Source organism: Lasiodiplodia theobromae (genome assembly GCF_012971845.1).
Source record: "Lasiodiplodia theobromae strain AM2As chromosome Unknown scaffold_16, whole genome shotgun sequence".
Lineage (NCBI taxonomy): Eukaryota > Fungi > Ascomycota > Dothideomycetes > Botryosphaeriales > Botryosphaeriaceae > Lasiodiplodia > Lasiodiplodia theobromae.
The window spans coordinates 508116-525283 of record NW_023336366.1 but is presented as its reverse complement, the minus strand read 5'-3'; the positions used below and the strand labels follow the sequence as shown (position 1 = coordinate 525283).

The following is a 17168-nucleotide window of genomic DNA, read 5'->3' as shown; positions in this document are numbered from 1 at the left end:
CCGGAAGGCCTGAGGGAACAGGCGATAGTGATGCGACACGGCCCTTCTCCACACCGTGCTGCGCAGAGCGCGGAAGCAGGCCACGCGCTCCGGGAGCTGCAGCGTCTGGACGCCTGTCTGCCGCTGCGCGCGGCCGGCGCAAGTGGAGTTGGCGGGTGCTCTTCAGCGACGGCGGCATCGCGGCAGATCTGCGCACCCTACCCGCACAGCAGAGCGCCAGAGGAACACCGGGCGCCCCCTCGTGGCCGCCTGCTGCCGCCGCCGACACGGCTGAGGTCGCAGGGCCTCACTAGACGTCGGCGCGAGCGGGAGCGCATCGCGCGAGGTTCGAATCGCTTGCAGGATGGTGAGTTTTGGGAAAGCGGGTGCCGATTGACTTGATAGGCTGGAGTGGGGCGCCCTGCTGGCACTCGACACAAGCCATCGAACGGCCCAACAGCCTGCCAGCACCCTGCGCGGCTGCGGAACAGACACAGAACAGGCGTAGGGCGCGCGCAAGACAGTCGCAGGACGGCGCGCTGGCGGAGCGGCGTGGTTGCGAATGTCGAGGGGGTGCGTGCTAGGTCACGTTCCCGCGCGCCGTTGACGCATCACCCGGCGCGCGCCCTGCGCCAGGCCGCCGCCAGCGCGGGGCTTGCACCGGCGGACGACGGCGGGCGGGGGCGGGCCAAAAATCCGGCGGGCGGCAGCGGGGAGGCATGCGACACATATAGAAGCGGCAGACTGTGCGCGCGACGAGCGTGGCGGCGAGCCCGGTTCGCCAAAAGAAAAGATCGCATCGTCTGGAGACGCGCGGTGGACAGTTGCGGGGTGACGACATGCTTGGCGACGCATGTGGGGACGTGCCGATGCCGCTAGCGACCCTTGGGTTCGTTGCGCGCTGACCGTCTTTCGGCGCTGCCGGGGCCGTTTCTCCGGGCCTGGGACGAGTGGCCCGTGCGAGCGCCGACGCTCATTGGGCAGGCAGCTGCAGGGATCTCAGGGCCGTTGCTGTGTTTACAAGTGCAGCGACGCAAAACAGTAGGCGCGCCTTTTACAGCGGTGCAAGCTCCAACGCACTCTCTCGTCAACCCTCCCCACCGCCTCACCGTCCCATTGTTCCGCAGCAGCGCCTTATCCGCAAGCACTGTTAGTAGTGCTCTAGCGGCCTGACTGTGCGCCCGGCCCAGCATCCTGCGAGATCCACCTGTGCGCGCGCGCCGCGGCACGCTGCTGGTCACCGGTTGTTTGTTGTGTCCGCGAGCTCACCGTTCCTTCGAGTGCTGAGGATCGCCGACCCGATTCCACTCCACCAGCACGCTCCACTCCATCCTCGCCACTGCTAACAACGCATCGCTGCACCCTGCCACCATGGATGCGAAGGTACGTATTCTCAATGCTTGCTCGCTGCCACCTGCGCACCCTCCCCCAAGCATCGGCCTCGAGCTCGAGAGCAACCTCACTCCGAGCTTCATGCACGCTGACTCGTCGGAACCTCTCCCCACTCCCGCGCCACTCCGCCCAATGGACTTTTGTCTCAGCGAAAAGCTAATCCGGTGTCGCGAGCAGCCTCAGCGCCCCTTGCGCTCTCTGCGCGTCCACAACGAGAACAGTGTGCCTGCTGCTCCCGCTGGCAAGACTATCCACCAGCGCAATAAGTCAACGCCCGCGCTCTCGTCGCTTGCCCAGAATGCTGGCATCAAGGCTGCTGCGAAGCGTACTGCCTTTGCCGACGTTAGCAACACCACGCGCAACACGCATTTAGCCAAGGACGAGCCCGTGGCTGCTAAGAAAGACGTGCTCGCTCCCATCCAGGAAGCGACCAAGCCTGCTGCGATTCTGCGTCCCGCTCAGCGACCGCTCTCATCGATTGCGCAGAAGCCCGCCGTCGCCGAGCCGGTCGCGCCCAAGACCAGTGTCGCCGAGATCGCACCTCAACCCCTCCACACCAAGAAGACTATCCCCAAGCGTAGCACGACCGTCTTCAAAGAGAACGCTGCTCCTGTTGATGCCGAACCGGTCCGTCGCCGTGAGAGGAGCAACACTGCGCCTCAGCTTTCGCCGCCCTCCGAAAAGCTTCACAAGGTTGAAAGCATCGTCGAGAAGACCGTTGAGGAGAGCGTTACGCTTTCGAGTGAGGAATCGACCACTAGTCTCGAAACAGCTATTGCTGCTGAGGAATGCCACCAAATCGCCGGCCTTGATGCCGACCTGCCCGAGGAAGACGACGCCCTTCCTGTCACCGAGGACGAACTTGCCGAGATTTCGGAAAAGGAAAACGATGACGCCGAACAGGAGGAGCAGGATGCGAAGGCAGAGGCCATTGCGCTTGCTGAGGCAGAGAGGTTTGAAGAGTATTGGGATGAGGAAGACGAGGAGTACTACGACGCCGATGGCTACACCGGATACACCACACGTTCCCTCAGGAACAGGACCGACAACACTACCGGTGGCGTTACTGTGGTCCTCGCCCCAAGAGTCACCGCGCGCACTCGCCGTGAGCTCGAGGAAGCCGCGATGTACGTGGACGCCACCAAGACCACCGAGGACATTGAGGATGAAGCCTGGGACACGTCTATGGTTGCCGAGTATGGCGACGAGATCTTCGACTACATGAGGAAACTTGAGGTAAGATGTAAAATGATCGTCTATTTCCGCCTGATGACTCACATACCTGCAGGATCGCATGAGGCCCAACCCGTTCTACATGGACAACCAATCTGAGATCCAATGGTCCATGCGTTCGGTCCTCATGGACTGGCTGGTCCAGGTACATCACCGGTTTACTCTTCTCCCAGAGACACTCTTCCTTGCCGTCAACTACGTCGACCGCTTCCTCTCCTGCAAGGTCGTGTCCCTTGGCAAGCTCCAGCTGGTCGGCGCCACTGCGATATTCGTCGCGGCGAAGTACGAGGAGATCAATTGTCCTTCTGTGTCTGAGATCGTGTACATGGTCGATGGCGGATACACCGTCGACGAGATCCTCAAGGCTGAGCGTTTCATGCTTAGCATGCTCCAATTCGAACTTGGCTGGCCTGGTCCGATGAGCTTCCTCCGCCGCATCAGCAAGGCCGATGACTACGACCTTGAGACTCGCACATTAGCCAAGTACTTCCTCGAGATCACCATTATGGATGAGCGCTTCGTCGGATGTGTCCCCAGCTTCCTGGCTGCCGGTGCTCATTGCCTTGCCCGCTTCATGCTCAAGAAGGGTGACTGGGTAAGCATTTCTGATTCAGCTTTCCCCTCGTTCATTCGCTAACTTCGCATAGAGCAAGGCCCACGTTCACTACTCGGGCTACACCTGGTCCCAACTTCGCTCGCTTGTATCGGTCATGCTCGAATGCAGCGAACACCCTCAAAAGCACCACGCCGCTGTCTTCGAGAAGTACGCCGATAAGCGCTACAAGCGTGCATCTCTGTTCGTGGAAGCCGAGATTCAGAAGGGCTTCCAGCTGCCTCAGCAGAATCATCGCGACAGCTTCGGCACCGGATCTTGGCTCCGTAAGTGATCGCAATGATCTCCAGCTGTTGCCCTGCCCAACAGCCGTTCGCTGCATCGCAACCTTCTGTGCTTCCGCTCCCAATATTTGGGTAGCTTTTCTTTGGCATTTTGTATTTGAAGTGGAGCCGAAGCGCTATCGATTTTGGGATTTGCTTCATTTGCTTTCTTGGAGACCAGCTGATTACACCATTCTTTTCCCCCAGGCTCCTCTGTCTCCGCGCTGGCGCCTTGGTATTATACCCCCAGTGGATGGGTCGCTCCCTCGATGCTTTGAGCTAAGATTGAGTTTGCTTCCTGAAACTGGACACCTTGGGCATTGTCTTATTGGACTCGTCAAGTCGGAGTTCGCCCCACCACACGCCTGTACTCAATTGCTGAGACTTTTGCGGAACGGTTGGATACTGTCCAATCGCCCTTTGACTCATCAGTTGAAGACTGGCTTCACCACCACATTTCCTTTGAGGTTTTGCTGTTTTCTGTTTGTTGCCCTCCACGGTTCTCGCGCGTCGAACGACAGGCACAGAAGTACAATCAACACCACACAACACACAGAAAGAGTACTTACGAAGTCACGACGAGACGAACTCTTAATTCCCCCTTTAGCTTACTCTTCCCCGAATTCCCCCTTTTCACGTCTTGCGTGTCCCCTGCGTCTTTTCACTTTTCTGTTTCTTGCATTTTCCTATGTATAAAGGGTTGCGTCGGACTGGCACTGGCGATGGATAGAAAAGGTTCATTTGATGCTGGTCAGGCGCTAATGGTGGGAGGAACTCTGCCGAGGACGATTCGATACGGATTCGAGAGGAATAGTTGCTGGTCTTTTGTTCTTTTTGATTCTCTATACTCAATATGGTACGGACGGACGATTGACAACGGAACGGTGGTTAGGTGGATGGGTGGATGGGTGGTTTTGGTGGGCTTAAAAAAACGACGGGCTACTATTCATGTTGCGGACATGGCTGACGGTATGCTGCACAATGTGCAGTCGTTGGCTGGGGCTCTTTTCAGTTGAGTTACACTGGAATAACTTTTACTCAAACTATACCCTCTTATGTTCTACAATTATCCAAGTTTAAATGCTGGTGAATAAAAGGGAGAACCATCAAGTCTGATGACTTTCCGTCGTTACTTTAACTGTATTCAATTCATTTATTCCTTTGAAAAGGATCAAATTGCCATATTCGATGCATCGGCTTTTTCTCAGGCAATAATCACTTATACCATAAACCACACAGACTTCAATTGAAAGCAAGACCCAGATATTGACATTGACCATGGTATTGTCCTGATGACTAGATGCCAGGAGGCATGTAAATCCGAACGAAACGATTCAATCAATCGTAAATCCAGCTTTTCATTTCCCTCTTTCCAATATTCGAGTATGCTAGCCGCTCGTAAAATGCTGCACACGTGCCCAGAGAAGGGTCAAGCACCCAAGATTCTCAATAGTCAAAGCGTTTTATTTTTCGGCAACGGCTGCACCTAGCCCGCTTTCCCTAGTAGAGGTATCTATCTGGTCCAATTCCAGTCAAGGCCTTACTCCTTGCGCTTCTCTTGGTGCTCCATTGAGGAATGTGTGGATTATTCGTGCGCTGACACCTCTTGCAGCTTCTCCGCATGGTCATCGCACGACGCGAGGTGTTTGTGGACCCATTTCGATTGGCGTATGCTCCTTGCTTGGTGCTTTGATCTTTCTCCAGCGTGACCAGCCTGGACTGCCAGGGGATGCGTTCAACGCCGAGTAAGGTCGTGTATGTTTATGCGGCTGCCTGCGGCGAGATGAGGACTACCGAGTCACCTGTTCATGGCGTAGAGTCAGCGCATGATCGTTCCATCAGTCAGTCCACATCCATGGCTCTGGCCTCATACCTCTTACGAACAGCATTTCTGACTGCTTCTTGACCGTCTATACCATCGTCAGCCATGCGCTGGCCCAACTCGTACGAGTCTGAGCTGGGGCCATACCCTCACGACCTCCTCCTCATTTGCATCTTCCTCAACCACATATATGATCTCCTCAACGTCACCAAGGACAAGGTTGCAATGGCTGTCATATGCCTGGGTGGAAGACATTAGCTCCAAGGTTGCAGGCTGGTGGGTGGCTTTTAGGAGTGAACGAGCCCCAGAAGCTAGAGCAAAGCTTGGCGACTCACATGCAGGCGACCCTTGAGCTCGCGATCGCCTCGTAGCTTCACAAACACAATCTCATCCAGGGAAAGGCGCACGAGATCGAGAGGTTCGTTCACGGGCGCACCGGCGCCGGATTCGTCGACGTCAGCCATGGTTTAGACGTGAATGGCGGAGGAATAGTTCGTCGGGCGAGGACGGGAGGGACCGGGGTGGTCGAGCGGAAAGGAGCGTCGAGCTGCGCGGAGTGTGGGACAGCAAGCTGTGATGACGGCGGCGGTTGGTGTCCGTCGGCGGCGGCAACAAGGTCGCGGTGATTCGCACCGGCGGCGGTGCCGAGGTTCTGCCGCACCGAGCTTGCTGGTCACGGTCACCTGCTTTCGCGCCACGGGTGGGCGGGAGCGGGCGGGCGCGTTGGAACGGGCTTCGACTGGCCGCGCGCGGATGAAACAACGCACTCTGCTCTGTTTCACTTGCCGCTACGACAGCACTTGGCTTGCCCGCGCGAGAGATGGTGGGCGGCGGGTGATTCGCGCGGCGCATGCGGCGCCACGTGATTCTGCAGCAAACTTACGCCGCGATGATGATGACGCTGCCGCGGTTTCACGGAACAACCAGGACGGCCGCTGCCTTCCTCGAACCCTGCCACAGATCATTGACATCGACATCTCCCTGCCCGCCTTGTCTCTCCACCCACACTTTCTCTGCACCCCACGCATTCATTCTTCCAGCATCCCCATCCCTTACTGTCTGCGCCGACGCCATCCCACTACCCCGCCATGAGCAGCGAAGACGAGCATCCCCTCATCGCGGGGCGCCCGCCCGTGATGGACCACTTGACGTACCTCACTCTCATCGAGCACAACCTCAGCCCTGAGCTATTGCCAATGTTACACCGAGTTCTGCAGGACCCGGAGCTCACGTCCAACATCGGCTGGGACCTGGTCCAGCTTCTGCTCCCACTGCTGCCCGCCTCAGAGGATTGCTTGCAGGACATCGCACGCCTTGGCAACCCACGTGAGGTTGTTCTCAAGGTCACCGAGGCGCTGCGGCTGATCGATTTCAGCACCATCGAGCAGGAGGAGGATGATGATGAGGCTCTTGCGCGCGCCGCTGACAACGCCATCATCTCTGACGACGAGAGCGTTGCAGGCGAGTCCAGCGCGGATCATGCGGCTCCATCCAAGGTTCCTCTCCAGGTAATGCAATTCGACGCACTGCTCTCCATGCTGTCTGTGCTGCATCCGCGCATCAAGACGAAATACCCCAGCCGCTTTCTGTCTACCTCACTGCAGGCGGTGTTGAGTGCGTACGGAGATTCGGGCCCTTACGCCGGCGAGCTCACTCCTGCTGTCACCAAATTTCTGAAGACTCTGTCCGGAACCAAGCGCCCACATCTTCCGCCCAGAACGAGCAGCTTCTCCCTTGCTGGTTCAAATCAAATCGCACCAGCGCCTGATCCGGAGGCCTCCAAGGAATCGCCAGCACCCGCGGAGGATGATATGCAGAAGGCATTGCTGCAGTCGTTCGTTACGCACATTCTGGAAGATTATATGAACTCTTTTCCGTCCCTTGGTGATGCTCCTGCACTTGCCTGGTCAAGCCGGGTCCATGAGAAGTTTCATCCTGAGCGTAATATCCCGAATAAGAAGACGTTCGCAGAACGCTTTAACTCTGAGGAACCGCTCGTGGCGAGAACCGGAATAGTCGGCCAACTGGCTGCACTGTCTATGGATCTTGATATCAAATCTGAGGATCTCCTGGCTGCCATTAAGGATACCAAGCCTGAGCCTACCGGGCTGCCCACGGAAGAAGAACCGCCTGCAGCAGCAGCAGATATTCCGTTGGCAAAGACTGGTGCACTATACCTTTTCACAGCACGAAAGATCGGAGATGTCATTTACGGGCTCCAAACACACACCAAGGATCTTCCCTTGTTCCCAGACCACGCAACGATTTTACACAACTTTGTCGGTCTTGACACGGCCATGGACACTGGCCTTCATGCGGATTCGCTGGTGGACAGTCTGCTAACACTAGGAATTCTGGCGGTCGAGAAGAATCTAATTGGTGAACCGGCAGAAGACGAGGACTTCATCAAGTATCTTCAAGTCACTTCTCTTCTGGCAGCGAACAACCCGTCACCAATTCTCCGCTACCACGCACACTACCTCACCACGTCTGTCTTACGCTCCCACCCATCTGACCTTGTTCGCCTCACCTTCATCCGCGATACGCTAGAACACTGCCCCTACGAAAATCTCAAAGCCACGGCCGTGGGCTGGATGAAGGGAGAGACGATCGAGGCAAATTTGGCAACTCTTCAAGCGGAACAACAAGCAGCATCGGCTTCCTCTTCAAAGAAGACTCCCGGGCATTCGCGCACGACTTCTTCCGCCACCGATACCGATCCCGAGTCTCCATCTATCTTCACGACGCCTGTAGCTCTAGCCACGATTGCTCCTTTCCTTTTCCCTGAAATCACCCACGACCTCTCCGGCCCGTCGATTTCCGAGGCGTGGCAAAAGTTCAAGCTCAACTTGTCGTTCTACCTGGCCACACTCAACTTCTACTACCTCCTTCTTTCAGCGAAGCCGCTGCACAAGGTCCTGGATATCCCGGGTCTGCACGAGGGCAACGACGTAGGTGGGAGCTACCTCTTTCCTCTGAGGCAAGCGGCTGGTTCATTCAGGAAATCCCTGGAGGAGGGTGAATTGAAGAACGAGGAGGGGGAGCAGGGTGTTGCAATGGGCTTAGGAGATTTGAATGTTTTGGAGGATGTGCTGGATCGGGTGGAAAGTGGGGTTAAGATGCTTAATGCTGCGTAAGGGGTAGCTCTTGAGTCACCTCGATATTCAAGAACGAAGATGTTGTATACAAGGGCGGGTCCCGGGCTGTTCCTATGCGATGACTTTGCAAATTACTTCAGAACTGATTCAGATTTCTTACGCTGATGCTGTTGTATAGTTTTTTTTTTTATATCCAGTCCAGCTATTGTGCATTGAAGATCTTCAATCCACAGCGCCCCCACGTTTGGGACCAATCATACGTCAGATTGAGGGGCGGGGCTTACGGGAGATGACGGCTACGAATCTCACTCAAACCTTACTCTATTACCCGTCGCCTATCTTCACGAAATGGACCACTTACCCAAAATAGAAGGGCCTACGCGTAGCCCATTACTTCGGGTGCCGCACTTGGCGCTGCAGGAGTACGACAGAGGCGATTTCTACCGCTATCCTTCCCGGAGGTACTTCGATCCCGACATAACGGAGACAGATACAGCTGGTTGGACAGACGAAAAGGGGTACGATTTACACCAACGCACCGGGATCTTCCAGGAGTGGCTTTTCTTTGGTGTCATAAACGAAGCTTTCGCGGCTGTCGGCGTGCCGGTGCTCCAGGCAGACTTTGTTGACGGCCCCCACGTCACGACGAAAAATCTGGTAGACTACTTCAGGAACTTTGCAGAAGGGCTCCTGAAACTTCCAAAAGAAGCGCAGAAGTCGGCGGTCCAGCGTATCGAGCGGTGTCTCACGATCGCAATCCGATATGCATGCTTTCGGCCGCCCGGCGCCATGGCCGTTTCACTAGCTGCCTGTCCTGACCGTTGGCCCATCGCCTTGTCCATCACGAGTCTTGTGGAAAGCATGATGATTCTGCCGTTCGTGCCCTGGAGCGAGGGATTTCTGAAGGCCATCAGTGACCAGCGGTTGTCGCATGCTTCTGGGCTCGTGACGCGGCGGCCGCCTGGAAGAATGGAGGAGATTCTGGTAAACGAAATGATCAACGTGGGCTGGTGTCGGAACCAGATCGCCGCTTTCCCATCCATGGATGCCAGTACGGCGTACTACTTTACCAGACTGCCGCCTGTCAGGAAGCGAGATCATTCCCGTTGCACTGCCCGCCTCTGCCTGTGCGACCAGCTCCAGGGTGACTACAAGCCCCAGCATACCCCACAGTGTACCGGAGATTCCTGCACGTTTCTCGGAGTCACGCTAGACGAACTCGACCATATCATCCAGAACAACCGTCTTCCGATAATCAAGTTGGAGGAACAGCCCGGAGGAGAGGTCAGTCTCAAGTTGGTTCCCCGAGAGCCGTCGGAACGCTACTTGGCACTATCGCACGTATGGAGCCACGGCCTGGGAAACCCGAAATCGAACGCTCTCCCGAAGTGCCAGGTCTTCCGCTTACTGAGCTTGCTCAGGCAATTCGACACGGAGTGGCAGATGGCCGGACTCTGGATGGACACCATCTGCGTCCCCGTGTCCGGCCCCTCGCGGACGCTCTCCATCCGGCGCATGGGCACCACCTACCGCGACGCCAGCGCCGTCCTCGTGCTGGACGAAGACCTGCAACGCGTCGGCAGCAGCGGTGGCGGCGTACCCGTCGTCGTCGACCCGGTAGAGCGGGCGGTCCGCCTCGGCAGCTCGACGTGGCAGCGGCGGCTGTGGACGCTGCAGGAAGCCAGCCTCAACGAACCCGAGCTCGTCATCTTCCAGTTCGGCGACGGGCCGCTCGCGCTCGACCGGCTCGTCCAGGACTGCCTCACGTGCGAGCCGGCCTGCCTCGTCAGCACGCTGCCCACCAAGGCGCACGACCCGCTCCTCCACCTCGGCATCCCGGCCCACTTCCGCGCTTATGCTCGCGACGGTCCGGCTGGGTTTGCCGATTTCGAGGGCGAGTCGCCCCTCTCAGCCATCTTTCTGATCCTCCTCGAGACGCTGGCGCGCCGCACGACCAGCCGCGCGGCTGACGAGCCCGTCTGCGTGGCGACGATCGTGGATGCGGATCCGGGGTTTTTGCTTGATGAATCGGATGCCGAGCGGCGGATGGAGGTGTTTCTCAAGCACCTTCCGCGCGTGCCGCAGGACTTGCTGTTCCTCGGCGGGCCCAAGTTCGCGGACACGCCTGGCATGGGCTGGGCGCCCACGTCCTTCTTGGGGAAGGCGGGCTTCGCGTTCGTGAGGTACAAGTGGTCGACGCTGACGCCGGAGGGTCTCCCGGTCGAGGCTGATGGCGTTGTTCTTGTGGTGAAGGGAGGGAGCACTACAGCAGCAGATGTGGGAGTGTCTTTGCGGGACACGGCGGTGGCTCTGAAGGTGGAGGGCCACCGCCCCTGGAGGAGCTATCGTCTGCGGAACTGCACCGTCGTTGACGAGCAGGATGAAGAGCCTATTGATTTGCTGGCCGTCCAATGCCCGGCTTTGATTTTCCGGGAAGATGTGGCGGCTGAGAAGGCTGATTTTATGGCTTGCTTGGTTGATATTGTTGATGGCGGGGTCAATGCTGAAGATCCGATCGTTGCCCGTTTCTGCGCGCTTGTCTCGCTGAACAGAGATGAAGAAATTGGTACAGAAAATCTTCACCACGGGATCTGCTTTGGGAGGGAACGCGCCTGGATTGTCGGATAGGTGGTGCCCCTTGATCCGAAGCTTTGACCTTTTTGCACTCCAGCAATCGAGAACCATCCATATGATTGCATTTCCCCAATCCTGTTTACGCTGGTATCCACTTTCCGTCTCAGGAATGAGACATTAAAGAACATACAGCAAGCCAATATCCACTTTTCGACTGCTATCCAGGTCGATTTGCCACGTCAAGGCAACTGCATCAAATACCAGCTCAGCCACATCGCTTTTCCAGGTTTATCATCCACAGAATTTACGCGCGCGCTTTCGCGCCAAGGCACAATTACATGTCCCTGGCGTCCATCTTTAAGCGAATGAGGAGAGCCTTGCCAGTATTGCGGCACAGACAGGATTGACCAATGAGATACCCCGGTCGTGTGGCGCATGCTGTGGCGCATGACTATCGTCGTCCCCACACTCCACTTCAGCTCCACGAACGCATGATGGAGCCGTGAGGCACGGTAAGGCAGCAGTGGTGCTGTGCGGCGGTAGATGCGGATCTAGGAAGAATTTAAAAGAAGGTGTTATGTTGGTCGATGGACTCCTGCTTCACCAACCACCCACTACAAGTCTACCTTGAGAATAGACCCCAACAAGATTGTAATCACTACCTCTAACTCCAAAGCATCCGACTTAATCTGTATGTCCCCATTATATGTCCATTTCACCACACGAATGCGAACTGATCCATCACCGCAGAATCGACCCGCAAACACACACCTCCTTCAAGAACGATGTCCCCATACTGCATCCTCTGCCAGAAAGTCTTCCGCACCGACGCAGCCCTGAACCAACACAAAGAGAACGCCCCAGCGCACAAGCAAACCCACTGCGTCCCCTGCGACAAGACCTTCTCCAGCGCCGAAGCCCTGGCGCAGCACGTCCGCGACTCGCCCGCGCACCAGCACAACAAGGCCGCGTCCTCGTACCCCAGCTGCACCCTGTGCAACCGCTCCTTCATCAACGATGACGCCTTCAACGCGCACGTCCGCGACTCCCCCAAGCACAAGAACGGCCTCGGCATCATCAGCCCGGCTGGCATCTACAACCAACAGCCGCAAACCACCACCTTGCTTCCCCCTGCTGCCACTACTACTGCTGCTGTTGTGCCACCACCAGCATCATCAACGACGACGACGACGACGGCGACGGGGATGGGCGGCCGGACCATCCCTTGCACCCGCTGCCCCCGCAAGTTCGCCACCCCAGACGCCCTCGCTCAGCACATGCGCGACACGCCCTTCCACGCTTACTACATGCACCTGCCACCCGGCCTCGCGTCCGGCGACGACAGCGGGTATTTTTCTGCCACTGCTGCCGTCGCCGCCGCCGGCACCGCTGCTGCTGCTGCTGTTGTTGCGACGCCGGCTGAGGATGCGGGGACGCGGTGTGACAGCGTGATGGGCGATGATGATGTTGACGATGATGATCTCGATCATGATGACGAGACGGATGGGGTTGTGGTTGAGATGCCGGCGGCGGGAGGAGCGGATCGGGAGGAAGAGAAGAGTGGGGTGGAGGAGGGGGGCGACGAGAAGCAGAAGCAGCAGCAGCAGAAGAGAGGGGGCAGTGTGGAGAAGGGGGTTGCGCGGTTGCTGCTTGAGGAGCTGGATGCGTTGGAGAAGGAGGATGAGGAGGATGTGAAGATGCTCGTTAGGCTGCTGTTGAGGAGGCTGCGCTTGGTTTAAGTACCAGTAAGATTTTGGTCTTGATTGGTGGGGTTTAATGAGTTACGATGGGTAGAGGTAGCGTCTTGATTTCTTTGTATATATTTTCTCATTACAGTATATAGACTTCTAGACTTTCTTGTTTCTTTTATATCTCCACTCTCTATTACTCTCACGGCTGAGTGGCTTGGGGACACGCCAAATCGTTATCACTGATCCCGTAGCAGAAATCTCAAACACTATTCAAAGCAAAAGTGGGAAGTACCACATTAAATTTAACTAAACAATGGAAGTGCGAACATCGTACTCAACGCTGGCCTTCGTGGTCCTCACGATTCCCCCTCCTTCACCTGCCGGACCAGATATACTCCTTCCACGACCTCCGATCTCCCTGTTCAGCCTTGCGATGCTACCATCATCGCTCACCCTTCCTAGCGCCGTCAACAACTCACCGCCGCCACCGCCACCACCACCCTCCACGACCGCAACCGTATCGGCCTCCACACCATTCCCTCCAAACCGCACCAAACCCGCCTCCCCACTACTTCCCCTCTTCTGCACCACCGGCGACTTCGCCAACGCCGGAAACACCAACGCCAACTCACTCCGCCTCCTCCCCGACCAACTGCTGCCCCTGCGATCCTCCTCCTCTGACGACCCGCAGTAATACTTTGTGAAGAAACCGCCACCACTCCGACCAGCACCACCACTCGTATTACTACTCGAACCCTTCCAGCACCGCGCCGCCACGAGCAGCGGCTTGGCGCACGGCAGGTTGCCGGCGACGACGCCGACCTGCGTCTCGACGACGTACCAGATGGTAATAGCGCTGCTGTCCCACAGGAAGTCGCCGCGCGTGCCGTACGCGCCCATGTGCACGGCGCGCATGATGCCCGCGGTGCTGGCCGCCACGCCCATGCCGAGGATGAGCAGGAGGGAGAGCTTCTTGCGGATGGACATTTGGAGGGGGATGATGAGGGGGATCTTTTGATTTATTTTTTTTTTAGTTGAGTGACTATTGTGTTGGAGGTGGGTGTTTCGGAGAGAAGGAAAGAAAAAGAGAGAGAGAAGGAAAGAAAAAGAGGGAGAGAAGGAAAAGAAAGATAGAGAAGGAGAAAGTACATACCGGGATGAGGACGGCAAAGGCAAAGTCGGTGACGATATTAACGACGCTGTTGGTGTAGCCCAGGCCGTGCATGACGTGGATGCTCCAACAAGTCGTCTCGACGGTCGGGTTCCAGATGATGCGCAGGTCTCTGCATTGCAGGACGATGGTAAAGAAGCAGGCGACGGTGTAGACGGCCAGGACGACCATGATGGATATGATCAGGATCCTGTACTTCACGCCTCCGGTGATGCGCAGCAGGAAGAAGCCGACCGACTCTTTGACGAACAAGGCGATGAACAGGTAGATTGGCTGCGTGAGGAAGTTGAGGTACATCCCTGTGCTGAAGACATTTGGTTCGACGTACTGCCGGTGTCTACGGGCTTGTCAGCATGCAGAAAAGTCATAGATGATTGCCGCTCACCTTCCCCCTCCGTTCTGCACTTCAAAGATCACGATGATCATCCCGATGATGCTCAGCAACGCAGCTATACACATCATGTAGTCCTGTTCCAAAGTCAGGCCATGGTGATTAATAAGAATGCCCTCTGCGAACTCACATCCCATCCGATCTTCCGAATCATGCGAATACGGACGTAGAGACGAAGCGCAAAAGAGATCACGCTGGCAAGCACAGTCATGCCAACGGTGACTCCCAAAATGGTGGGCCCGGCATTTTCGTTTGGCGGAGGGGGGCCTTCCTGCATGCTCGAGGAACCGTCGCCCTGCGTGCAGGCGAGTCGACATCGGGTGGAAGCGGCGATCAAGCCTCTGGAAAAGGCGCAGGGTACTTCTATCATAGGATGCGCACTAGGATGCACGCGGAATGCCGTCTTCCACTCGAGTCCGACAAGGGGTCGGTTCGGCTGTCAGTAAGCGCTCGGTTGAGGCATTACTACGCGATCCAGCTCGCTTGACGTCGAGGGTGTAAGAAGAAGAGGCTAACCAGGGTCCGGAGATGAAGCTAGCATCCAAAGAAGGGCGGGTCATCACGCTTTGCTTAGGAATCACCTATCCCTTGCTAAACATTTGCTGGCACAGCGACGCGTAATCGATTCAGACTGTTGGTCATCACTGTAATCCTTCTGTCTCTCCCCATTACCCGGGTTGTCAAGAACCCAATGGGCACGGTGGTGATAGATCAGACGCAGTGAGCACCCTAAAACCGCTAAGCCCTGATTTGGCACTTGGTCTCGCCCTTGCCCTTTTCTGGTCCTCTTTCTTCCAGAGTAAGGTTCGGCTTCTCCACAAACCGAGTCCCAACGACAAGCGCTGTCGATCTCTTTGACGAAGCGGCGGGAAGGATCGCGGCTGGCGGCTCGTCGGCAAGGTCCTCCAACCGGCCCGGTCATCGCCAACGAAGCTGAGGAGTGTTCCGCATTCAGCTTTTGCGCTGTGTGCTTCAGGAATGGTGTCTTCCACCACCCGCCGCAAAGGTTTTTGCGCCATAGCACATTCGGAATGGTAAGCGTGACACATTTTGCTAACCCTCGCCGGCCCCGCTCTGCCTTCAACATTCGAAACGGGTGTCCTGGTCGAAGAACGCGTTGACTGTGTATGGAGGCGAGAAGAAGGAGCGCAAACCTGAATAACGCGACTAGCTTTCCGAGATGAGGCTGCTGAAGTTGGCTGGCCGGATACCGCAGAGAACAGGACACGCTCAGATGTGGATGTCTCGTAAAGCGGATATTGATAGACCATGGTGTGCGGGAACGGTTGCGACGATTGACGTTCAAATTTTAGGAATTACACAGCACTGAATCGGCTGAGGATGGTCGAGGAGGACATTTGGAGCAAAAGAAAGGATGCTGCCAGAATTCCTGATCGAGTATTTTGAAATGCAGCATTACTTGGGTAAAGTTGCTATGATAGAACTGCTTGGAAGTTGGGTCATGATTGATGTGTCCAAATCTGTTCAGGTGGAGATGGAAATTCTTCTTCAAAAACAAATCCATTGGGACTGTGTCATCATAGTAGCATCCGAGGCAATGTGAGCCCCAATCGACCTCCTTGGAAACCGGGTCGAATGCGGGTATGCGAATAACCGCGAGGTTCATAGTCTTGAATTTTGGGAAGCCCTTCGGAGCCGTACATTCAGGGCAAATCAGTCCATCCGCCGCATCGGTTCCGTGGCGCCTGATAGCTGCATCTCGAATCGATGTGAAATCCAACAGGCTGGAGCGAGAGAACTCCCTCAAATATGGGACTGAGTAAAGGCCCGGTATAGTTCGCATCCTCGGAATACCAGCAACATCTTCCTGAGTGAGGCGAAGCTTGTCGTAAAGCGCTTGAGCTGAGCTTTCCCAAACCGGGTTGTAGTGGTGTGCTCTGCTTCGGCATTCAACACAAAGGCGTTTGCAAGTCAAGACGTACAAATCCCCGCCGAACTCTCCACAATTATCGCATTGTGGACTGCAAAGTTTGCCGTATAGTTCTTTGCAAGTTGTATACGAAGCCGCCTCCGTAGCGATGAGCGCTCTTAGCACGTTGGGTACGTGAATGATGATGGATCCGTACTCATGAATAGAGTCGACGACGTCCCGGGCACGTTGGTTGACCCGTCGAAACCCCGTAAGAGTTTCCAGGTCCACATGCGCAAGGGTGAATTGCAGAAGCTCTAAAGGTAAGGTGTCGAGCATGCCAAGGTCGTATTGAGCCGTCTTCGGGAAGTGACCATTGTCCAGAGGACAGCAGGCAGCAAGTCCGTTCTCATCAAGTGTGTATTCTGGGCGCATGGTACCAGGATACGTATGTTCGTGGAATTGAGCTTCGCTGACAGGTGAGTTCGACATATTGGTGGAGAATGCTTTTGTTGAAGTGGTGTCGGATTGAAGGAAGAGGATGTTGGGGACCGCTATTTATGGACGAACCCTGGAATCGCAGCCACACAAGCAATCTGGCCATAAATAATGCCGGTCCACCAGTGAAGGTAAAGATCGGACCTCTTGCCCTTAAATGTGTAAAGTCTGTGTTCAATTGTGAGAATACCAGAATCATCACAAAGAGGTGTCGTCTGCCTACCCTTCTACCTTCAAGCACTCCCGAATATATTTGGCTTCGTTCTTGTCAGAATTCTTTCCTTCGTTTAGCAGAATTCAATGCGAATTTTCCACTGTCGCAGTTGGATCATGGAACAACCTCGTGGTGAAAGTTCATATGTCCATGAGGACACTGTTGGCGATAAGAGTAGCGATAGACGAAAGGCAAGCTGCGTGAAACCTAAGTATGCTCGAATCTTTCACTTGCCATCCCTTGTTGAGGAACTTACTATTGGCATGACGCTTTTTGTGCCCCCTTTCATACTAGCATCAAGTCATTTCACTTCTACGCCTTTAGAACAAATATCTCTACCCAAGACATGGCCCGGGCAC

General features: G+C 56.0%; 6 protein-coding genes across 6 annotated transcripts; 4 read left to right on the top strand and 2 right to left on the bottom strand.

The window, feature by feature from the left end:
* Positions 1 to 1350: 1350 nt before the first annotated feature.
* LTHEOB_5814 (G2 mitotic-specific cyclin) lies at positions 1351 to 3491 on the top strand (the record flags this gene model as incomplete). Its single annotated transcript, XM_035515001.1, has 3 exons — positions 1351 to 2607; positions 2660 to 3199; positions 3252 to 3491. The coding sequence occupies 3 exons, from the start codon at positions 1351 to 1353 to the stop codon at positions 3489 to 3491; spliced, it is 2037 nt and encodes a 678-aa protein (XP_035373506.1).
* Positions 3492 to 5241: 1750 nt separating this feature from the next.
* LTHEOB_5813 (U6 small nuclear ribonucleoprotein) lies at positions 5242 to 5766 on the bottom strand (the record flags this gene model as incomplete). Its single annotated transcript, XM_035515000.1, has 4 exons — positions 5242 to 5282; positions 5354 to 5390; positions 5450 to 5542; positions 5638 to 5766. 4 exons carry the CDS (start codon positions 5764 to 5766, stop codon positions 5242 to 5244), a joined length of 300 nt encoding a protein of 99 aa, XP_035373505.1.
* A 624-nt stretch (positions 5767 to 6390) lies between these two features.
* LTHEOB_5812 (Yap-binding protein) lies at positions 6391 to 8439 on the top strand (the record flags this gene model as incomplete). The annotated part of the gene is made up of 1 exon (XM_035514999.1): positions 6391 to 8439. The coding sequence occupies one exon, from the start codon at positions 6391 to 6393 to the stop codon at positions 8437 to 8439; it is 2049 nt and encodes a 682-aa protein (XP_035373504.1).
* Positions 8440 to 8748: 309 nt separating this feature from the next.
* LTHEOB_5811 (Het domain-containing protein) lies at positions 8749 to 11028 on the top strand (the record flags this gene model as incomplete). The annotated part of the gene is made up of 1 exon (XM_035514998.1): positions 8749 to 11028. The coding sequence occupies one exon, from the start codon at positions 8749 to 8751 to the stop codon at positions 11026 to 11028; it is 2280 nt and encodes a 759-aa protein (XP_035373503.1).
* Positions 11029 to 11759: 731 nt separating this feature from the next.
* On the top strand, positions 11760 to 12713 carry LTHEOB_5810 (Zinc finger and btb domain-containing protein 48; the record flags this gene model as incomplete). Its single annotated transcript, XM_035514997.1, has 1 exon — positions 11760 to 12713. One exon carries the CDS (start codon positions 11760 to 11762, stop codon positions 12711 to 12713), a length of 954 nt encoding a protein of 317 aa, XP_035373502.1.
* Positions 12714 to 12971: 258 nt separating this feature from the next.
* Positions 12972 to 14504, bottom strand: LTHEOB_5809 (Integral membrane protein; the record flags this gene model as incomplete). Its single annotated transcript, XM_035514995.1, has 4 exons — positions 12972 to 13676; positions 13819 to 14173; positions 14222 to 14304; positions 14358 to 14504. The coding sequence occupies 4 exons, from the start codon at positions 14502 to 14504 to the stop codon at positions 12972 to 12974; spliced, it is 1290 nt and encodes a 429-aa protein (XP_035373501.1).
* Positions 14505 to 17168: the final 2664 nt, after the last annotated feature.